This window comes from Notolepis coatsorum (genome assembly GCF_963971535.1).
Source record: "Notolepis coatsorum genome assembly, chromosome: 19".
Classification (NCBI taxonomy): domain Eukaryota; kingdom Metazoa; phylum Chordata; class Actinopteri; order Aulopiformes; family Paralepididae; genus Notolepis; species Notolepis coatsorum.
Window position 1 is genome coordinate 58,080,407 of NC_140183.1, and position 22,111 is coordinate 58,102,517.

The 22,111-nt window shown below is 41.9% G+C and overlaps 1 protein-coding gene across 1 annotated transcript; it reads right to left on the reverse strand.

The window, feature by feature from the left end:
- Positions 1 to 23: 23 nt before the first annotated feature.
- gtpbp10 (GTP-binding protein 10 (putative)) lies at positions 24 to 21,167 on the reverse strand. Its single transcript, XM_084336328.1, has 10 exons — positions 21,054 to 21,167; positions 19,730 to 19,923; positions 18,340 to 18,431; positions 16,860 to 17,004; positions 16,598 to 16,671; positions 16,337 to 16,389; positions 11,225 to 11,332; positions 10,060 to 10,137; positions 4,354 to 4,477; positions 24 to 1,016 (listed from the first exon to the last, which is right to left on the reverse strand). Exons 1-10 carry the CDS (start codon positions 21,084 to 21,086, stop codon positions 772 to 774), a joined length of 1,146 nt encoding a protein of 381 aa, XP_084192454.1. The 5' UTR covers positions 21,087 to 21,167; the 3' UTR covers positions 24 to 771.
- Between the last annotated feature and the right edge of the window lie 944 nt (positions 21,168 to 22,111).

Here is a 22,111-nt window from a genome sequence, read left to right on the forward strand (position 1 = left end):
AACTAAAAACACATAGGCCTACGGATATTAATTTCCACACAGGCTTGATTTATTTTCTCATTTTACATTTCATATTACAACATGATAATGACACAACATTCCAAATAAATACAATCTCAAATGACCCAGAAGACCCAACAGAACACGCATCGTCCTCCTTTCCCCTGATGTCCTTCCAACCTCCGGACAGACCTTGCCATAAGCATTCCAAATGGGCCCTGTGTTTATTTCCTACAGGTAGCTTACAGGAAATACACTTGGGCCAAAGCAGTTTCCCTAGCGATGGAAATTCTCTGAAAAGGGTCTAAACAGCATGAGTACAGTCGACACCAGAGCCATTGATTACTGGAGTTTGGCCAGGTTGGATAGCATGTCACCATGGCGACCTTATCACAAGCCACTGACACTCTAGAACTCTTTTAAATCCTTGCTGTCCAAACTGGTAATAAAATAGCTTTGGTTGACACTACTGTGAAGAACAATGTCCCTGGAACAGAATCCGCTAACAGCAACATCATCAGCGGACCACGTCTTCTGGCGCATCACCGCTGTCGCGGCGTCCTGGATGCCCTTTAGACACAACATTTAAAAAAAAAAGAGACAAGTTTCCATCAGTACCGAATCACAAGCATCCTCCTGGTTCTGGGTGGAACACATGGCAGGGTAGAAGAACCCGAGGGGGGGGGGGGGGGGGGGGGGGGGGGCAGCTTGTTCACGCCAGTGACATCAGCAAGTCTGTACGGTGTGAGAAGGCAACGCTAACAGTTGAACTCATGCCGATTTCGAGGAGCCCCATGTGGGCGTAGCGCTCCTGGCGTTGACCGTCTGTCTGAGCGCCTGTAGTCTGTCCTGGCGGAGCGTCTCCGTCTCTGCCGACGCCTCCTCGTACAGCGAGCTGCGGATGCAGGTCTTCAGACGCTCTATGCCCGAGCCGGTGGAGGCAGAGACCGGAACCACGTGTCTGAAGACGATGGTGTTCTTGGGGATGAGGTCCTCTGGCAGGAGGTGGGCGAATTCTGCAGAGAGGAAACACGGCGACGGCAACAACTAGTGATTATGATAAGATAAGATATTCCTTTATTGATCCCCTTTGGGGAAATCCGTGTGTGTGTGGCGGGTCTCTCTCTAGAACTCCTTGGAAACTCCCACAAACAATGGCGTAGTCGGAAAAAGTATTGTTTGTTATTTATTCGCCGGCCTCCCAAGGTGCAGAGGTGATATTTGTTTACAAAAAGTGACAGCGAAATAACAAAACAAAAACACACTATACCTATAATACAAAATGAGTTCCAAAATAACTCACAATACTAAACAGACATTTACGGTGCTTCACTATGTTACCTACTTCGTAACTCAGCAGGTGAAGACTCCTCTGCTCGGCCAAAACGGCCCTCATGTACCTGGTAGCCTCACATCAGGCTTCACACAGGTGCCACACATCATTAATAAACAACCTACACAGGTGCTACACAAATTCATTAAACCTACACAGCAAATAGCAACACCAATAAAAACCACAACCCTGATAATATAATAAATATGTATGAATGTATGTATGATAAGTAGGGATGTCAAAAGTAATGCTTTAACTCTGGAGAGTAATTAAAATTATTTAAAGCGTTAGTTTAATCTTTAAGTTTAATTATTAATCTAGATTAATCTATGAAGTGAAACATTTTCAACGTTCTGAACTTTCAGCAGTATATTTGCTTGTTCTTTTTTTGCATTGACTCATGCCCCTTTTTTGAAAATCATCTGACATGAAGATGAAACACATTTTTGTTGTTAATATGATTTATATTACTGGTAGTTCATACAAGACATTATCTTCCTCTAAGCCAATCTGCACTTTAACATAGGCTTGGGTTGTTTTTATTTCTGTTAGCGCGGCGGATATAAGAAAGCGGTCTAGCTGAGTCAATGTTGATGGTTTTGTTGAACATTTGTATTTCACAGAAGAGAAACTGTATTCAAAGAAAGCTATTAAAATAGTCTTTGAATTTAAATATACTTTCTTTGTGTTGATTTTACATTAATTCCATGATTTTACTCAAGTAAATATCTGTTACAAGCTTCGGTTTTAAGTAGAAAAATGCGATTTTTAATCTAGATTAATCTAGATTAATTACAGAAAAATTGTGAGATTAATGCGGCTGGGTGGCGCAGCGGAGATTGCGTTCGTCACCAATGGAAGAGACTCCGGTCTCGAATCCGGGTGTCAGCATTGCCTCCGGCTTGGGCCAGCCGTCATACTAACTCAATTGGCAGAGTTAGAGGGTGGAAGTCGATGGATTTGGACGTTGTGGACAGCAACTCCTACAGGTCGGTTGGGGACGCCTGCACAGCAGAGACAGGAAATGGCGGGGGTAGTGTGAGCCTCCCACACGTTACACCTCGCCACTTGAGAGTCCACGCTGGCAGGTGAAAAGATGTGACAGGCTGCCTCCTCGTGTACCGGAGGGGACACGTGATGCAAGGCTTCTATCCTCCCTACAACCGACCAGTGGGGGGCATAGTCGAGCAACGTTCAAGACAGGGGAGGGGAGAATTGGAAATGCAAAATTGGGATGGGAGAAAAATAGAAAATAAGGAGAAGTGGATAAAAAAAAATTGTGAGATTAGTATTTTTTTTTTTATCTATTTACAGCACTGATAAGATGAATGAATGTAGCACTCCCAGGTGTTGCAGTCCGTGATGGAGCCGCTCCATCACAGTGTGTCATAGCAGCATGGGGGAGGGGTACAGGCAGGGTAATAGTAGAAGACATAAATATAGGCGATAAGATACAAATTAAAAACAGGCAGTGTAAACAATAGAATTACATTTTAACACTATGATCGCCGGGGACGAGTTAAGACGTCATTCCTAGCCATGCTCATTCTGCCGAAGACGCCGTAACTCGTCTTTGATGTCAATATTTCAAAAATCTGTGATCGAAATCATATTTCCCCTCCGGAGCCCTGAGATGTACTGGTGAGCTCCACTCAACTGTCTAACGGTTGTGGACAGGAAGTGCTCATCCATATGTGCTCCGGGCACTCGCGATCGGTAGCCGGACTCCATCTCAACACACTGGATGATCAATCGCTCGCCCTAACTCAATAAACAACGTTATTTGGACGTATATACTATTATACAACCTGGAAATGGTTAATCAGGATCAACATCCCATAATCGAAAACGGTCTACTCCACGCTGATCGTCCAACGGCGCGAGGAACATACGGTAAGATTCAGCGTTATTTTCTAACGTATTCCATATAAACTGCTATGATGAACATATGACCCACTCTGGATGAATCATCCAACGCTGCCCACGGAATTATAAACGATCCCCCGCCCATCCGGTCATCATCAGATCATACGTAGATCATTCTAGAAGTACGTCCAGTTGAAATTTTTATCTCGCGCCGATTGCTATCAAACTGTATTTCATCATCAATATAATGCATTTGGGGCTATAAATCACGTTCTGAAGAAAGCTGCAGAAAACGATAAAAACATACTTATACTTTAGACCATATTTTAGTATGAATATGTGAATGAAAAAGTTTAACGTTGCTACACCCTGAACAATACATATAGGACATTGAATGGGCCATAATAATGGCAATTTAGCAATAGAATTAAACAAAGTTATAGCCCTGCAAAGAAGGGGAACTTCTCCATAGACAAATAGAGCTGGCAAGGGATGGTAAATTATGAATTTAACCCATGGCGATCAAAGTGTTAATATAGAATATGATATATTATATATACGGTAATATATTATCAATCAATATATTATTAAATGAGACGTTTCCACAAAACGACAGCCATCTGCCTCTCACTAATGTTGCTGCCTGCAACACTGTCCTCATAGTACTCAGTGTTCTGATGCCAGGGTACTAGAAGCCATTCATTGTTCTTTTGATTACTCAATATTTAAATGAACTGAAATCAAATGTTAGCCTTGCATTTTGATTGTTTCATCTTTGTTTGAATGTTGTATTTTTTATATATCTTTTTTTATAGTCTAGTGTTATTGTACAATGTATTTATTTAGATTACTGATAAACGTGTACTGTCGATCCACCTACTGTCAAGTGTGTCCCTAATTCTAATGCTTAGTAGGTACTAGGAATATAAGCAAAGTAGATTCCTTAGTAGCAGAGTGCATAATAGTAAAAGACAGTACAAAGGTTTGCTTTTCAGCCTATTCATCGGTGTGTGTTGTATATATATATATATATATTTAAAAAAATATGTTCTAGAAATAAACTGCCGGTATTCCGCTGAACTAATGGCTTCGATCGGCTGAATGTTGAATCGCGTGTCCTTTGAGAGTAGTTAACGGCTAAAAGGCAGCGTTACCGTCTGGGTTCTCCAGCTGCTCCTGCAGTTCTGCCAGTCTGTCCGCGGCACCGGGGAGGTCCATCTTATTCACCACCAGCAGGGCGGGCTTAGAGACCAGCTCCTCCTTGTACAACTCCAGCTCCTACAGAGGGGGGGGGGGGAGACAGGAGATGGTGAGTGTGGTTCAGTTATTGGTGTAAATAATTCTCTCCATAGCGAGCTAAAGGGATGTAATAGTGTTTGTCAATTCAAAAAGAATTATAAAAAATAAAAATATTTAGTCAGTATAAAATTCAAATGTGAATCCGAATAGTGAGATCTTTTCTTTTCTTGTTTAAAAAAGAATGTCTCGTTTAATCTGTGGATTGTTTGTCACTTGTATATGGTATGAATTATTATTTTGTGTAAATTAGGTTGTAATGTACACCGACCATCAAGTATATTATTAGACTGTATATTTTAGAATGTATATCTGACTGTGTACTCTTATTCTTATTTTAGATGTTTGATTACCTAAAATGTTTATTGTGAGCGATCTGTGGTGCTGAATTTCCCCCGGGATCAATAAAGTACTTCTATTCTATTCTAGACAGAGAGATGGCTCAGCAAACAGTTATACAGCAGAGCAGGGTGGCGAGTATACAAAATATATTGTGATTATTCTGACTGATAATTAGGGATGTCCGATATTATCGGCCGATATTGGCATTAAAATGTAATATCGGAAATTATCGGTATCGGTTTTAAACAAATTCTTATTTTATGTATTGTCAAAAGTATGCATAATGTTGTGTTAATTCCATGACAAGAGATACCGTATGTAATGTTAATTACCTGACATTATTCCGTTTCTTTGTGGGGGAAACCCAGCATATATCGGTATCGGTTGATATCGGTATCGGATATATTAAGAGTTGGACGATATCGGTATATCGGATAACGGTAAAAAAGCCAATATCGAACATCCCTACTGATAATGCAATGTCGTTTTTCAGAGTTGGTGTTTGAAACATATTCAGTACATTTACATTTAGTGGACTATTTTATCCAAAGCGACTTACAAGTTCTGTACAACAAGTCAACAGGAAGGGTACAACTCTGGCAGCTAAGGGTCAGTAACATTGTTTGTCAAACAGTGTTGAACTTGAGTGCTAGACTTGAGTGCATATTAGCATAGTAGGTAATAACATAAGCAAGGTAGATTCCTTAGTAGCAGAGTGTCAGTGCATACTAGTAAAAGATGCTACAAAGGTTAGTACATAACAGTGGATTGATCAAATATCTCCCATTCGATTTTTCTCACTAATAATACCAAATGTCATTAGTGTAGCATTTCTGGAACTGGGGGAGGTCTTAATGCTAAATTGCAGACTTTGCGATATACTGTAGATCAGGGGTGCCCAACCTTTTTTGAACCAAGATCTACCTTTTAATTTGCCACCTAGCCGAGAGCTACCAGCCCAAATTTGACCTATCTCTCGGCTAGTATTAGTAGTAGATTAATAATACCCATTCAATATGCACATGACAGAAAATATTATATGGCATATAATATTTTCTGTCATGTGCATATTGAATGGGTATATAATATAATATGATATTTTATATATCATTGTAACGGTGTAGTGTAGGAATAACAAGAATGACAAGAAGGTTATTAATGAAATGAATGAATTTTATCAAACGGAATTGTTTCTGTATACACATTTATAAAACGATCAAGGCATATTTAGCCATTTTTTATGCGTTCAATGCGCTTTTCAAGAATAAACAAAAACAAGACTTAATGGGAAGCAGGGCTCTACAGTGCGACCAAATTGCTCGCATATGCCCCTAAACATATGTGTGTGTGAACCGTAAAAATCAATTACGTGCACGCTGTGCGAATACAGATTATAGCCTCTCTTGTCTTTTTTTTCCTCCGCTGCGAGATCGTTAAAAAACTACAAGTCCCACATTGCACTCAAGCCAACGGTCCAATCACAGTAGAGTGACGTGACTGGTTTCATGAGAAAGAAAGCAAATGACCAATCGGAAGCTCTCATTTGGCTTGTTTACTTCCTGAAACGCCACCATTGCGATATGCGAGAGTTTCCCCGAGACATGTAACTTCTAGTCTTACCAATAGCAATATATTTTAGAACACCTAGATTTAGCGATAGCAATAGTAATATAACGTTAATGCAACAAAACGAATGCCTTGCTTTGTTAATCATAACGTTGATGCAGTAGCGTATGCCGTTGTGTTGACTGTAACGGACATGATAACAACATAACACTGTACACATTCAAATTGCGATAATCGATTCTAACATTTTCAAATCGATGCAATTGAATTTTCCCCTTAGGATCGATGCATTGTTACACCCCTACACCAAAGTAACTGGCCCACTGTGTATGTGTGTACAGCTAACTTGGCTAGCGTTATGAACAGCAGAGGTGGGCAATAGGGTCCAGCTTTTATCTCTCGAGATACAGCTGGGAACGAGGTTAGGGTCCAGCTGCAGCGCCGGACGGCCCGAGTGCAAGCGGTGTGACGTAATTGGCAGACTCGACTGTCAATCAATGGTCTACCTGACACGCAAACTCATAAACAATGTTTCTGTACTGGAGGTGTACAGTATTTCAATAGGCAACCCTGAAAGGATTATTTCTCTAGAAGAGAAACACAGCCAAAACATAGACATTGTATGCATAAAAGGGGCAAAAGCTAAAGTTAAGTGACTGTTACTTTTGTAGCAGTAGTTTGATTTGATAGTTTATTTGATAGAGACAGCACATGTTAATGAACATCAAGTACAAAATACAAAATGTAAACATGCAGGGTTGTAGCAAGAGCTAATTTACACACATGCACGCACAGTACAAATATACATTTATAAAAAAAAAAAAAAAAAAAAAAAAAAAAAAAAAAACTCTTTTACTTGAAATATTTTCACTGTGCTCCTAAATATTTTTGGGTGCTCCTAAATTTCTTTGTGTGCTCCTAACTTTTTTCATTTAGGAGAACCTCTGCCCCTAGTGAAAAAGGTTAGCGTAGAGCCCTGGGAATGGTGTGCTTGTACATTTGAACATAGTTCCATGATACGTGGCTGCGTTGTGCTGAGAAAGAGGCGCAGATCCACTTCTACTCTGAGGCGAGATCTGTATTTATTTTGTATTAATGTCAGAGCAGAGAATCCCGCTTCACAGAGGTATGTTGACGCAAACGGGACAAGCTTTTTCAGCGCAGCATTACACAGCACTGGGTAGTCGTTCCGGACTGATATGCAGAACTTTGCGAGGGCCTGTCCAGTGAACTTGACTTTCAGTAGCTCGTCACACGAAAGATCGATCAACGCCTCCTGCTCAGACAGAGGGAGGCCTGTTGCGAGCGTCATGCGTAATGAACAGATCTTGGATCCAGTTGTTCAAATTGTCCGTGCCCTTTTTTTTTTAAACTTTATTTTTTAGCGTTTATCGCTTTTCTGGTCAAGCATGACCGACAGATACAGGGTGAAACGGGATATAGATCAGGGGAAGACATTCTGGCAAATGACGGCGGGTCCGGGAATCGAACTCGGAGTCCACCAGATCCGTGACGCAGCACGGTTTTCCCCGACGCAGAAATAGCGCCGAGATATGCGGTGAGCTACTGGAGCTCCCCCGTGCCCTTTCTTTCGGGGAAATAATTCGGAAATTGATCAATGAGCCCTTCTATGTGGCTACAGATGATGGGCTTCAAATCATTAAATACGGGCTCTGCTTAAATTTTTTTCTGAAAAATATGCGTGCATCCTGTGGATGAGTCCACTGGCACCACTGAGAATGCTCAGTTGCTGGTGTTTGTGAGGTTTTAGTGAGTTTATGAGAAGATTGGATCAGTTAACTCTTTCACTACAGAAGGTTAACCCTTTCACTACCACACTACAGAAGGTTAACACTTTCACTACCACACTACAGAAGGTTAACTCTTTCACTACCACACTACAGGTTAACTCTTTCACTACCACACTACAGAAGGTTAACCCTTTCACTACCACACTACAGAAGGTTAACTCTTTCACTACCACACTACAGAAGGTTAACTCTTTCACTGAACTATCATGACTTTTCCTTGGGTGTGTGTTGGCAGTGCCACAAGACAGAGTCGTTGTCATAACAAAAGAGTCTGCACTAGAGGTGTTAATTGCACCCAGAGAGAGAGAGAGAGAGAGGGGGGCCATGCAGGATTACAATGCATTCTGGGTAGGGTTGTAGTTGTTTAACACTGTAAGTGTAAAACTTTCAAGGCCATTTTCTCTGAATACGTTTTGTGATATCACCATGATTCATAGGAAGTAGCTTGAAAAGTATCCCACCAAAATTTTAAGTGATGGCTTATTTTGAAGGTATGAATCTGTACTTTCATAATATGTATAAAAAAAAAAAAAAAAAAAAAAAAAATGAAGTTGCCTCAACAAGTCCCTACTATCCACGGCTAGCCACATATTTCATTAACACTTTCAGTGCCGTTCACGTAGATCTACGGTTCTGTCATCCGATCGTTGAGTGCCGGAAACGTAGATCTACGTTTCTGTCACGGTATTTCTTTTATTATCTATATCCATTCATAATTCAGCGGGGCACCTTATGCATACTGTTCTGAGTGTGTCTAAGCTGGCACAGGGTATTATACCGCCTTCAGCCAGTAATGCACCCGGTTAGAAATGGGTTAGTTTATTTTCTATACCGAGCTGCAGGCGTGGGGGCGGGTCCTAAACACTCCGGCAAAACACACGCTTATAGGGATGGCTTGGACAACTGACCCCGCCTGCCCGTTGAAGAGCAATGCCCAATAACGTCGGAGGCACGATCGCTGTGGATAACTGGAATGGCGATGAGATTATTGGATTCTTTTTTTTTCATTACTTCAGAGACCAGGTAAGGACACTATATATGAAAGCTTGCGTTGATCTGATATTTATTTCTACTGCGATTGAAGCTATATGTGTTTGTGTGTCTGGCTGTTCTGCCGTTGGGATGCAGGAGGGGGGGCGCCGGTCTAAACCACATTGCATGCGTGCACCACAAAGGATAATAGTAATGATCTAGCGTTGATTTCAGGAAGATCCGATAATCAAGCGAAAAATGACAAGGTGTTTATTGAATTACACAAAAACGCTGTTTTCGTGTATTTTCCCTGGAATTGCTCAGAAGCGGCCGGACTATGTCATATTCAAAACGGTATAAAAAGGAAATGTACGGATGAAAAAATAATCTGTTTTTTGCACGTTGACCAGAAGTATCTCAATGAGACTCGAGGGCATTATTAGACCCACAGCGATACTATAAAATATAGGTTTAGTTCTACAAACTACAACTACGTTTACATGAGATTAATGGGCGGCACGGAAGTGGTCACTTCCCGGAAGGGGCGTGGCACTCAATGTGTTAATAACACTTTAACCTATTGGTAAATAAACTTAATGCTGAAAATATACACTATGACTGCTGTTGTGACATGGTTAGGGTCTTTACTCTTAGATACATTTGGGGGAAAAAACACAACATTATGTCATACAGTCTAGAGAATGATTTATGACGTGATGTCATTTCACACACCGACGGCGGAGGCAACCATGCAACGTGCCAACCTGCTCATCGGGAGCAATTAGGGGTTAAGTGTCTTGCTCAAGGACACATCGACACGCTGCCCGGGAGGATGAGTGTGTGGTCTCCAGACGTGCACAGCTCTGGTCTCACCTTGGTCAGAAGCTGCACGGCTTCGAAAGCCGACCTGAACGGCGTTTTGCTCGCCAGCTGGAAACCCTCGACGTCCACCTACAGTCAAGAGAAATAATAAAGAATTAGCTTCGCTATCGGTTTGAACCGATGTCACTTCTACGTAAAATGGTGCATTTATATATCTCTTTTTATGCAAAGCGCTTTACAATTTTTGTTCCTCACGTTCACCCATTCACACACCCATTCACACACCGATGGCGGAGGTGACGAATGCAAGGTGCCGACCTGCTCATCGGGCAATTAGGAGTTAAGCCGCGTCTTGCTCAAGGACACTTCAGACACTCGCTGCCCAGGAGGAGCAGTGATCGAACCGGGCGGGAACCTCCCGATTACCAGACAACTGCTCTACCTCCTGAGTAGGGATGGGTACCGTTCACATTTGAACCGATACGGTACCGGTACCCAACGGTACCTTTTGTCGGTACTTTAGTCTCTAAAAATTTGATCTACCTACCTCAGTTGTAAAAAAAAAAAAATCCATCCGTTTTCGACTGCTTTGTTGTTGAATCAAGTCAAATCCTAGGTAAGCATATATTGTGCGTGTGAACGTTGACATGAAAAGAAAAAAGTAAAAAAAAAAAAAAAAAAAAAATTCTTTTGTACGGTATCTCACGTGAATCGATACTCGGTAGTACCGACGTGTTTCGGTAAGTACCTTTAAAAGTATAGAATTCGGTACCCATCCCTACTCCTGAGCCACTGTCGCCCCCTGTACAAGGTCCAGATTATGACACAACAACACACATTTGCCGTTACACCACCTGCTACAATGACTACAGACCACGAACGGCAGGTACTCCACCTGCTACTAGGGATGGGCGTGAGTAATCTCGCGGCTATGAGAAAACTATTATTTCTTTATTTCTTTTTTGCATATTTGTTTCACATGTATGTGTAAGATTATAACTGTTTGTTGGTTTCATTAAACATATACGTGAATGAACTAAATTAGGTTTTAATAAAAGAAAAAATATTTACGTTTTTTCCCTCCACTAGTAATCCACGATTAATTGAGTATATCATGCGATCAATCGATCTGGACTTTTCTTTAAAATCCTCCACCTGCTACAGCGACTACACACCATGAACAGCAGGTACACCACCTGCTACAACGACTACACACCACAAACAGCAGGAACTTGGTCCTCTCCACGTGCTTCAGGAACTTGTGGCCCATGCCTTTGTTCAGGTGGGCGCCTTCAATCAGTCCCGGCAGGTCGGCCACAGAGACCTACTGGGTACAAACAGCCGTCAGGACATTGAACGATCGGATCACTACATCCTTGGTTGGCCAGAGTGACAAACCCAGAGTTCTTTAAGGTCATAAGGCAGTTGCAGAGGTTGGTGTTTGTTTAAACCAAGGAAACAATAAAAGAAGGAAGGTTCATTATGTCACTGTGTAGCGCATTGGTGCCAAGTGTGGAAACTTTCAGTTCGCCCCAACATTGAGTTGAATGGAATCAGCCATCTCCTCGTTTAGGACCCGTCATTTAACCAGGGCCCAGGAGTTCAAAATTTGTAATCCCTATCTGATTGGATCAGATTTGTATTCATTCATTTCAACTCATTATGAATTGAAAATGGGGGACCCTGATGTAAACAAGACGAAAGTCTTTCTCTGGTCTGCATCCCCTTAACAATTGTGTGTATTGAGCTGTACTGTACCCATTCTGCAATCTGTTAATTAATATTTTCAATCAATCAATCAATCAATCAATAGGGATTCAATGTTTTGAACTCCTGGGCCCAGGTTATTACCTCTGATGTCAGAATTGATGTCATCAATTTGTTGCATTGTTAACGAGCTAACGTTTGATATATTGGTTGATGTATATTTCCTCAGATAGCCTGTATTTTAATAGGCTTCAATAGAACTGGTACCAAGGTCTGGCACCAAGCAGAGCATAGAGCGCTGGTATTCCGACGTGAGGACCCTTCCTTCTTTTATAGTTTACTTGGTTTAAGGCGAGACAGCACCCCCAAAATCGCCTTTTTGCTTTTATTCGACGATAGAGATTGTGTTATATTTTGCTTCCTAAACATGTCTTCTATGAAACTAGTGACAATAAAACGTAAAATTAACACACATTTAGTTGTTTATTTGACTTCATTTTGCCTGATTGCATCCATAAATGTGCACATATTTAATGGGGAAGTGCCTCATTTGCATATATAAACATAACATTCAAAAAACTTGGAATATATTTTTTCTTAGTTTATATGTACATAACAAACTGGGAAAGTTTCATAGTGATATCTGTTCAAATATATTTCCTACACTGTTTGTAGCCTGTGTGTAGTTCTGTTCAGTTCAATAACTCAGCATCGACTCAGCATCGACGGGGCATCGACGGGGCACCGGTTGAGAGAGTCAACAGCTTTAAGTACCTCGGAGCCTACATATCCGAGGACTTGACATGGACCACACACATTGACAGTGTTGTGAAGAAGGCACGACAACGCCTCTACTTCCTCAGGCGCCTAAGGAAGTTCCAAGTCAGTCAGAAGATCCTTAAGAACTTCTACTCATGTACAATAGAGAGCATCTTGACCGGCAACATCACCTCCTGGTTTGGGAATAGCACTGCACAAGACCGAAGCAGACTACAAAGAGTGACACGTTCAGCCGAACGCACAATTGGAGGGGGGCTCGCCACCCTCCAGAACATTTACAACAAGCGTTGCAAGGGCAAGGTTAAGAGAATCATTAAAGACTCCAGTCACCCGAACAACTGCCTCTTTGAACTGCTGCGGTCAGGCAAGCGATACCGGAGTCTCAAGGCGAGCACAGAAAGACTCAGAAGAAGCTTCTATCCCCAGGCCATCAGGCTGCTAAACGAACAATGAATGAACACTACACAACAACAACCACCAAACGCACATAGCACACACATCCACACGCACACACTCACTTTAAACAAACACACTGTAGCACCCACTCCACACACTTTATAGCACACACCCACTTTAAACAAACACACTGTAGCACCCACTCCCCACACTTTATATTTATTGATGAAGGATTGCACTACAACTCGTACACCTTACTGTAAATTGTACCTAAATTGTACCTCATCCCATTTCTGCTTTGCACTAGATAGTACTGTACATTAGTACACTGCATAGTAGGGGTGGACGGTATGGTCTAAAATTTATATCACGGTATAATTTGAAGCATAGACGGTAACGGTATATATCACGGTATCAGTGTTTCTGTTAGAATAATTTTTTTTGCCTGATAGGCAGGCTATATAAAGAATGACATCCTCAAGGCATGTAGATTTATAATATTTTAACTTAAAACTAGGCTACTTTTGCGTATAAAGTCATTATATTCCAAATAAAATAAGTCCCGAGTCGAGACTCCTGCTCCCATTGCAAACAGCGGGGCTGGATTTTGCTAGAAGCATATGTAGCTGCAGAGCCGCAGAGCGAATTGAATTGAATAAGAATTGAGACAAGGGTGCCGCTCATCCTCAGCTTTAAGAATTGACAATTGTGTCAACAAATTGACACATGTGTCAACAAATTGACACACAAAATGCTTAGAGACGATGGGGGTCAGAACGGCGCAAGGGTGGGGGGGCGCTGTTTGACGGGCCTGTGACCAGACCTGAAAGAGCCCCTGGCTCTGCGGCTCTGCAGCTGCATGCTATTTGCAAATCCACTGCTGCAGCCGTCCTCCCGGCTCCCGCTGCAGCCGTCGTTATCATAACACTACACACATATCGTAATGTTTACAGCAAACTGTAGTTGATCACCAGGTATGTTTTATTAACGTAGAATAATTCATATAAGAAAAACGATAGGGAAATATCTTACCTTTCTCCACTGGTTAAAAATGCCAGGAACTGAAATTGAAACTTGCTGTGCGCCGCGGTGATATGTGTTTATTATGAAATGACAATTGCGTGTTGACACGCCCACTGCGCGAAGCCTCCTAAATAACTTTTTCCAGTTTGCACATATCTATTATCTATGACTAATTCTATCTATTTTTAGGGGCAAATGCGATTGAAATAGTCGCGCTGTGGTTACATGACGTCATTGCTATTTTAGAGCTGCCCTACCGGTTACACGGTATAGTCAAAATCCATACCGTAGAGCAAATTAATACCGTTTATACCGTATACCGTTTATACCGTCCACCCCTACTGCATAGTATTGTATATTATATGGTAACTCAGAACATTGTACATATGTCTATACCGAACACTGTGACCTCATTTTCTTCTTCTAAATTACATGCTATACTATGTTATTTGATACTATCTTGTCTAGCACAGTCTCTGGAGCGTAACAGTAAGAAGCATTTTGTATGAAAGTATTCTGTACTTCTGTATGACAACCATTAAAGAAACTTGAAACTAACATCATTATTATTATGTTATTCATTTATCAAACATGTGTTTAGGTTGTCTATTACTAATGGTTTGATTGGGTGTTGTGTTTGTAAATAGCAGTTTCAAATAAAAATGCATGGCATTTTACAATACAAGATTTTTTGGTTGTTTTCTGAAAAACTCGTTTTTATGCATTTTACTTTACCACAAAGTCTTGGAACTCCATTTCACTAGTACCTACACACACACCAAACTTTCCACATTTCTTCCCATCCATATTATGCTTCTTAGTATAGAAGGGTTTGTTGATATATCATTCATAGCCGGGTTTATAGTACATTTTATACCAAAACTAGGTGACTTTTTTATTTTTTATGACAGTAGACAGTATTTCCTGATGTATGGGCTGATAAGAGGACATAGCCACATTCCCCTCTTTAACACTTTGGGTGCCATGGGTTAAATTCATGATATACCATAGATTGCCAGCTCTATTTGTCTATGGAGAAGTACCCCTTCTTTGCATGGCTATAACTTTTTAAATTCTATTGCTACATTGCCATTATTAGGGCCCATTCAAAGTCCTATATGTATTGTTCATTGTGTAGCAACGTTAAACTTTTTCATTCACATATTCATAGTAAAGTATGGTCTAATGTATAAGTATGTTTTCATCTCTTTCTGCAGCTTTCTCCAGAACGTGATCTATAGCCCCAAATGCATTATATTGATGATGAAATACAGTTTGATGGCAATCGGGGCGATATAAAAAATGTCAATTGGACGTACTTCTAGAATGATCTACGTATGATCTGATGATGACCGGATGGGCGGGGGATCGTTTATAATTCCGTGGGCAGCGTTATATCATTCATCTAGTGTGGGTCATATGTTCATCATAACAGTTTATATGGAACACGTTCAAAAATAACGCTGAATCTTACCGGATCTTCCTCGCGCCGTTGGACGATCAGCGTGGTGTAGACCGTTTTCGATTATGGGATGTTTATCCTGATGAACCATTTCCAGCTTGTATAATACTATATACGTCCAAATCATGTTGTTTATCGAGTTATTGGCAATGGATCGCTATATATTGTGACGAGCCAGAGTGCCGGTAGCCAAACCGAGTGCCCGGAAGTAATATGGCCGACCAGCACAACCTCCACAGCACTTCCTGTTTGGCGATTGCGCCGATCGGCCACCAGATGGCGCTCCTGAACCGCCAGAGAGCTCAGTGGGTCCTCCTGGTGGATCTCAGGCCAGCGGAGGGGAAATATGAATCCGATCACAGATTTTTGAAATATTGATATTAAAGACGCTGTAAAGCGTCCTTCGGCAACTTGAGCATGGCCGGGAATGACGCTGTAAAGCGTTTTCCGGCACCCAAAGTGTTAAGAAGTTTCGTTTTGAATGCATCAACAAAATGAAACCAAGTTTTTTAACCTGGCATTATCCATGTTGGTGATGCAAGTCTTGGCGATACATGCAAATGTGTGCATATTTAATGAGAAAATGCCTCATTTGCATATATAAACATAAAATACAGAAAACTTGCAATCTATTTTTTCTTAGTTTATATGTACATAAACTGGGAAAGTTTCATAGTGATATCTATTCAAATATTTATTTTTCCCTATTAGGGTGTGCTGTCTCGCCTTAAACCGGAAATGGCGATTTCAAACAGCAATTTGAAACTAGGTTGAAATCCTATCAGCCAATGGTCACTGTTTTTAATTTTACATTAAATATATGGAACTACTTCATGTTGCATAGTGAGAATAATGTGGCTATGTTTTTTTCCAGAGGGTGGACACTGTTGAGCTCTATATAGCTTACAGAACAGTCAACATACAATGAAAGGAGTTCCATCTTCATTCCCGTAACATTACCTGCTTGAAGTCATTGTACATCACTGTGCCGATCTGTGGCCTCAGAGTTGTGACTGTAGCATAAAAACATACATTTTAGAAAACCACAGACAAAAAGAAAACAATAGTACCAGATCTTTGATTGAAAATAGAGGTGTGTGTGTGTGTGTGTGTGTGTGTGTGTGTGTGTGTGTGTGTGTGTGTGTGTGTGTGTGTGTGTGTGTGTGTGTGTGTGTGTGTGTGTGTGTGTGTGTGTGTGTAAGTGAACATATGTAAACTCACAGGCATAGCTGGCAATCTGCGGTGAGGCATGAGACAGAGCCGTCAGCAGAGAGGACTTTCCTGCATTGGGGAACCTGGTGGTGGAATAACAAGACAGACCAATCAGACAGTGGATCTGGAACAACTTGAGTGACTACATGTATGTATGTTTCGTTCACGTAAAGCACGTGTGCCAATTTCAATCTGTATGACCTTGTAATCATGTGTCTGTCTGTCTGTCTGTGTGTGTGTGTGTGATGCATGTTTGGATCATGGATCTCACCCCACCAGGCCCATGTCAGCGATGAGTTTGAGGTCCAGTCGGATCTGCTGGGCCTGACCCTTGCCGGGATTGAAGTCAGAGTGGTGGGACCCTCCTCGACCACCCTTCGCCACCAACACACGGTCGTTCTCAGTGTTCAGTTCACCTAGGAGAGAAAATAGTCGGGGGAGGAGAGGATAGATAAAATGATAAAGGAGATATAAGGGAGAGGAAAGAAGCAAGAATTAAGGAGACATGACCGGGAGAGTCTTACATTTATATTTACATTTAGCTGCTGCTTTTATCCAAAGCAATATACAAGTTCTCTACAACAACTCAGGTACGGGTAAGTGACATTGTTCATCAAACAGTGTAGAACTTCAGTGCTACAGTCTTGAGTGCATAGTACTATGGACATTATTAGCATAATAGGTAGTAATATAGGCAAAGAAGATTACTTAGTGCATGATAGTACAGAGGTTAGTATTTTTTTTTCTTTCTTTCTTCATTTCAGATATTGATTGAAGAAGTGTGTTTTTAGTCAACGGCAGAAAATTGCGGATGGGTATCGACAGTCCCGACTGTGGTGGGAAGTTTGTTCCACCATTGTGGAGCGAGGACCAAGAATAGCCAGCTTCTCTTTGATGACCCTCCCGGACCTCGGATACGAGTAGGTCTCTGAGGCGACCAGAAGATGCAGTCTTGAAGTCTTCTTCCTCACAACACTACAAAGACACCTTTCTCGACGTCAAAGACCCGTCTTACACCCGTCTTACACCCGTCTTGTGCAACATGAGGGGTGTGTGATTTACACACAGTCATCTACTGCCTCGACTACTGCAACCAACGCAATGCTTGCTGGCCTCCCGGCCACTGCCACCAAGCCTCTTCAACTCATTCAGAACGCCGCGGTCCGCCTGATCTCAAACCTACCAAAGTCAGCCCATGTCACCCCACTTCTTAGGGACCTGCACTGGCTCCCCATTGCTGCACGAATCCGCTTCAAGGCCCTCGACCTAGCATACCGTGCGGCAAAGGGAACCGCTCCCGCCTACCTCCAGTCAATGGTCTCTAACTACACACCCTCAAGACCCCTACGCTCTGCATCTTCTGGCCGCCTCAGACGCACTCCTATCCGAGCTCCGGGAGGGTCATCAAGGAGAAGCTGCCTTTTCTCAGTCCTTGCTCCACAATGGTGGAACAAACTGCCCACCACAGTTAGGACAGCCGAAACCCGTCCAATCTTTTGCCGTTGACTAAAGACGCACTTCTGAAATGAAAAAATAAATTTATAAAAAAGAATCTAACCCTAACTAACCTTACTGTCATGCACTCCTAATATACTAACCTACACTGTAGCACTCAACACTTTGATGAACATTGTTACTCAGCTGATAGAGTTGTGCCCTTCCCGTTGACTTATTGTACAGAACTTGTAAGTCGCTTTGGATATAAGCGTCAGCTAAATGACTAAATGTAAATGGGTGGGTTTTTGACATACCGAGTACTTTGCCGTCATCAGCGGTGACGGTAATACCAACAGGACCGTGGATTTCATGATCCTCTCCTTTCCCCCCCTTCATGGCTCGGACACTGATGACATAAACAAATTCAGATAAGAAAAACATTTTCATCTAAGCGATCATATGTAATTGTTTCCGCCTGCTGGCCACACGCGGTACTGTCTCCGTGTTTTCAATACATTTCCCATGAGTGTCTTTACTGTTGCGTCTGTGTGCTTTCTTTTTTCGCATGCCGAGTGAATTCTTGGTTTCTTGGAGGTTGAGATGGCTGTGTATTTGTTTTCCCATTGTAGCAGAAAACACCCCACGCTTTTTGTGCATGAATACTACCACATCTCGTTCGTCCTAGGCGTACGTCTGGTATGGCGAGAAGGCTGACCAAGCTGGTTGCACCAGACCAGTTGAGGCCAGAGGAGCTAAAGTGAGTGGTGTGTTGAGGCGCCAGTGGTCACAATTTGTTCTGTACGCGCTCCAGAAGTTACTTCATACAGAAAGTAACTTTAAGGCATGCACTAATTGTATACTTATGATTTATAATTAATGTTGTATTGAAAGATAATGAGCAATTAGAAGTCCTGAAAACAGGCATATAACACTTTATGTCTCCTACTGAAATTACTTCTGAATTATTTAAATGCATTGTAGGAAATTACGAATATCCTTAATAATATAGATGCATGTTATTATTAAAGTGCTACCAAACACACATTGCTCGACATATACATAAAACCAGGCTTATTGTTATATTCTATTACACATTTGCATGAGGCAGGGTCAAGGTCAATTCTCAGGGTCAAGGTCAATTCACAGGGTCAAGGTCAACACAGACAGCTCTTCTAATTTTGTCACCTCAGAAAGTGGATTTGCTTCAAAATTTGAAAATCCAAAACCTTTGTTATGAAACGGTTCTTACTTCACTGCTAAATTACTTCTTCGCTAAATTAATTGTAATTGCGAGTTACATTTTTAACTGACCAGCTTAACCAGCAAACTGACCCCAATCGTGATCTTATGACGGGCCACTTTCCAAAAAAAATCCTCCAATTGATTTGATTTTCACCAGCTGACATCTTGATTTTATACTACAACACTGAGTGAGTGAGTGAGTGAGTGAGTGAGTGAGTGTGTGAGTGAGTGAGTGAGTGAGTGAGTGAGTGTGTGTGACACATCGTCTGTTTGTGATTCTGTCTAAAGCCAGGACTTCACAGTATGACCGTTTCACAAAAATAAATGTGCAAAAGATTATTGTGGTTTTAGAACCGGTATTGCGATACTTAAGGGCTGGTATTCGGCATCGAAGTCAAAATGTTGGTATGGTGACAACACTAGCCACGGCACTCGCGGTTCAGTCAGTGAGGTCAGACTAACCTGCTGTTGGCTCCGACCGCTGCCACAAAGCGTTTGTGGGGGTACTTGTCCTTGATCTTCTTCATGGTCATGTCCTTACTGGCCACCACCCAAACATCTCCCCCTCTGCCCCCCTGCCCCCCCAGCCGGGGTAGCCCCATGCCCCCGCTGCCCCCACGGACATAGAGGCGAAGGTTGTCGACAAAGTTTCCGTACTGGAGAGAGAAGAATAAAGAGGACTTGCAATGGGTGATCGTGGAAATCAATGACCTAGCTGTTAACACACCCTTCCTGGACTATATTTGCACATAATTATACTCAAAACCGTGTGCATCTGAACATGACACTGTTCATAGTTTGCACAATTGCACTGTATTTTTATTCTAATTTAGTGTATATACCCTAAACCGATCCTGCACAATTGTACAGCCCTGTCCACTCCTATATTCCATTTTATTCTACTTTAATTGTCTGTTGATGCACTAAATGACCAAGACAAATTCCTTGTATGTGCTGCAAGCTGACTTGGCAATAAAGACATTTCTGATGTATTTGATCACCTTATAGAGGAATACCATTCAATTATATGGGTGTAAAGATACAGACATTTTCAGATTCTATGCAAATTTAGATTTTTACATCACGGTTCGATACTACAGAACTCGAATCATAGATTGTATATACTACAAAGCTTGGATTGGCTCAGAAATTGTATTGAGGGGGGGAAAGCCTTAAACATTACACTAATAGCAGTAGCCATGGATACCACCAGTTAAACTGAAGGGGGGGAATTGGCTACTTATAGGGACAAATATAGCTGCATATAGAGCTAAATATAAGTGATTGATTGATTGATTGATTGATTGATTTAAAAGGTTATTATTCGGATTGCAGAATGGGTACAATACAGTACAGCTCAATGTACTGTGGGGGGGGGGGGGACTGTACATTGGAGGTGGTTGGGGTGGGGGGGTATATCCTGAAGTAGCCCCTTTCGTGACTGATGCAAGCCCTGCTTGAATACAATACAATATTCAAGCAGGGCTTGCATCACAGTCACGAAAGGGACTAATCCTGAAGTGATATTTCAGGATGGATAGCATAGTCAGTGGATAAACACAGAGTGATAACCTAACATCCCATTACATAAACTAATACTATCCTAATTACAACGTTAACGTTAGCTATGTATGACAGTGAATGTATAATGTAACATCTTAAGTAACGTCACTAATGTGAACAACAACGCTAGACTAGCTAGCTAAATCAGCTAATGTTAGCTTGCAAATGTGCTGTTGTATTTCTAACGCTAACGTGTGTGTGCTATTAAAGCTTTGATACCAACCTTCCTGTAGCAAATCCTACTAAGCAGGACCATCTTTCAGAGAGGACTTCAAACGTGACAATCGCGCTAGTTAGCTAAGGTTATTTCTTGTAGAACAACACATGTGTGTTTGTGGGCGGAACAGGAAGGCAGTGCTTTGGTTTTCTGTTCCTTCCATTGGTTTGTGAACAAGGAGGGGCGGAGCAACACGAAGTTCACATTTTTAATGCAGACCACTGTCGCGTCACAGAGCCAATAGTATCTAGCTGCAGAACGACAGCCACCCACACTCTCAGGACCCACACTGTAGGGACGCGTCCACACTGTAGGGACCAGGCATGCGTTCTTCATGATGGGACGGGTGTGCACTACGTGCAAGCCCAGATAAGTACTCGCTATTTGCATATCAATAGCGCCGGTCGTCAGGTGTGTTAAATACGTTCTCAGATACATTCACACCTAACTTGTTGTGAATGACATGTGTTACATTCCATTCGTAGAGGCAATTAGGCACTGTCTGTAGTCTGTGCTCAAGCGAGGGGACATTTATGCGCATTCGCGCGCGCGTGGCGCCATTAGGTGCGACGGTGCGTGCAATCCCAGTTGATTTCAGGAACGCACCACTGGTAGGGACCCTCGCTTCCATTGGCTGATGTGGGTCACGTGACCGTCCCACCCAATGGCTGAATTGGAGTATTGCACTGCGGGATTTATCTCTCGAGATATAAAGCTGGGAACGAGGTTAGCGGGACCCTCGCTTCCATTGGCTGATTTGGGTCACGTGACCGTCCCACCCAATGGCTGAATTGGAGTATTGCACTGCGGGATTGATTGATTGATTGAAAACTTTATTAACAGATTGCAGAATGGGTACAGGGACCGTCACAGGCATGCGGCCCGCGTTGATTGATTGATTGATTGATTGATTGATTGATTGAAAACTTTATTAACAGATTGCAGAATGGGTACAGTGACCGTCACAGGCCCGGATTGATTGATTGGTTGATTGATTGATTGATTGATTGATTGATTGATTGATTGAAAACTTTATTAACAGATTGCAGAATGGGTACAGTGAC

Excerpts from the sequence above, each read along its gene's own strand:
- gtpbp10 (XM_084336328.1), bottom strand. The coding sequence starts at position 21,086 with ATGGTCCTGCTTAGTAGGATTTGCTACAGGAAG. Across the intron at positions 19,924-21,053 it reads GTAGGATTTGCTACAGGAAG|TACGGAAACTTTGTCGACAA; the intron begins GTTGGTATCAAA and ends TTCTCTCTCCAG. Across the intron at positions 11,333-16,336 it reads TGTACAATGACTTCAAGCAG|GTCTCTGTGGCCGACCTGCC; the intron begins GTAATGTTACGG and ends TGTACCCAGTAG.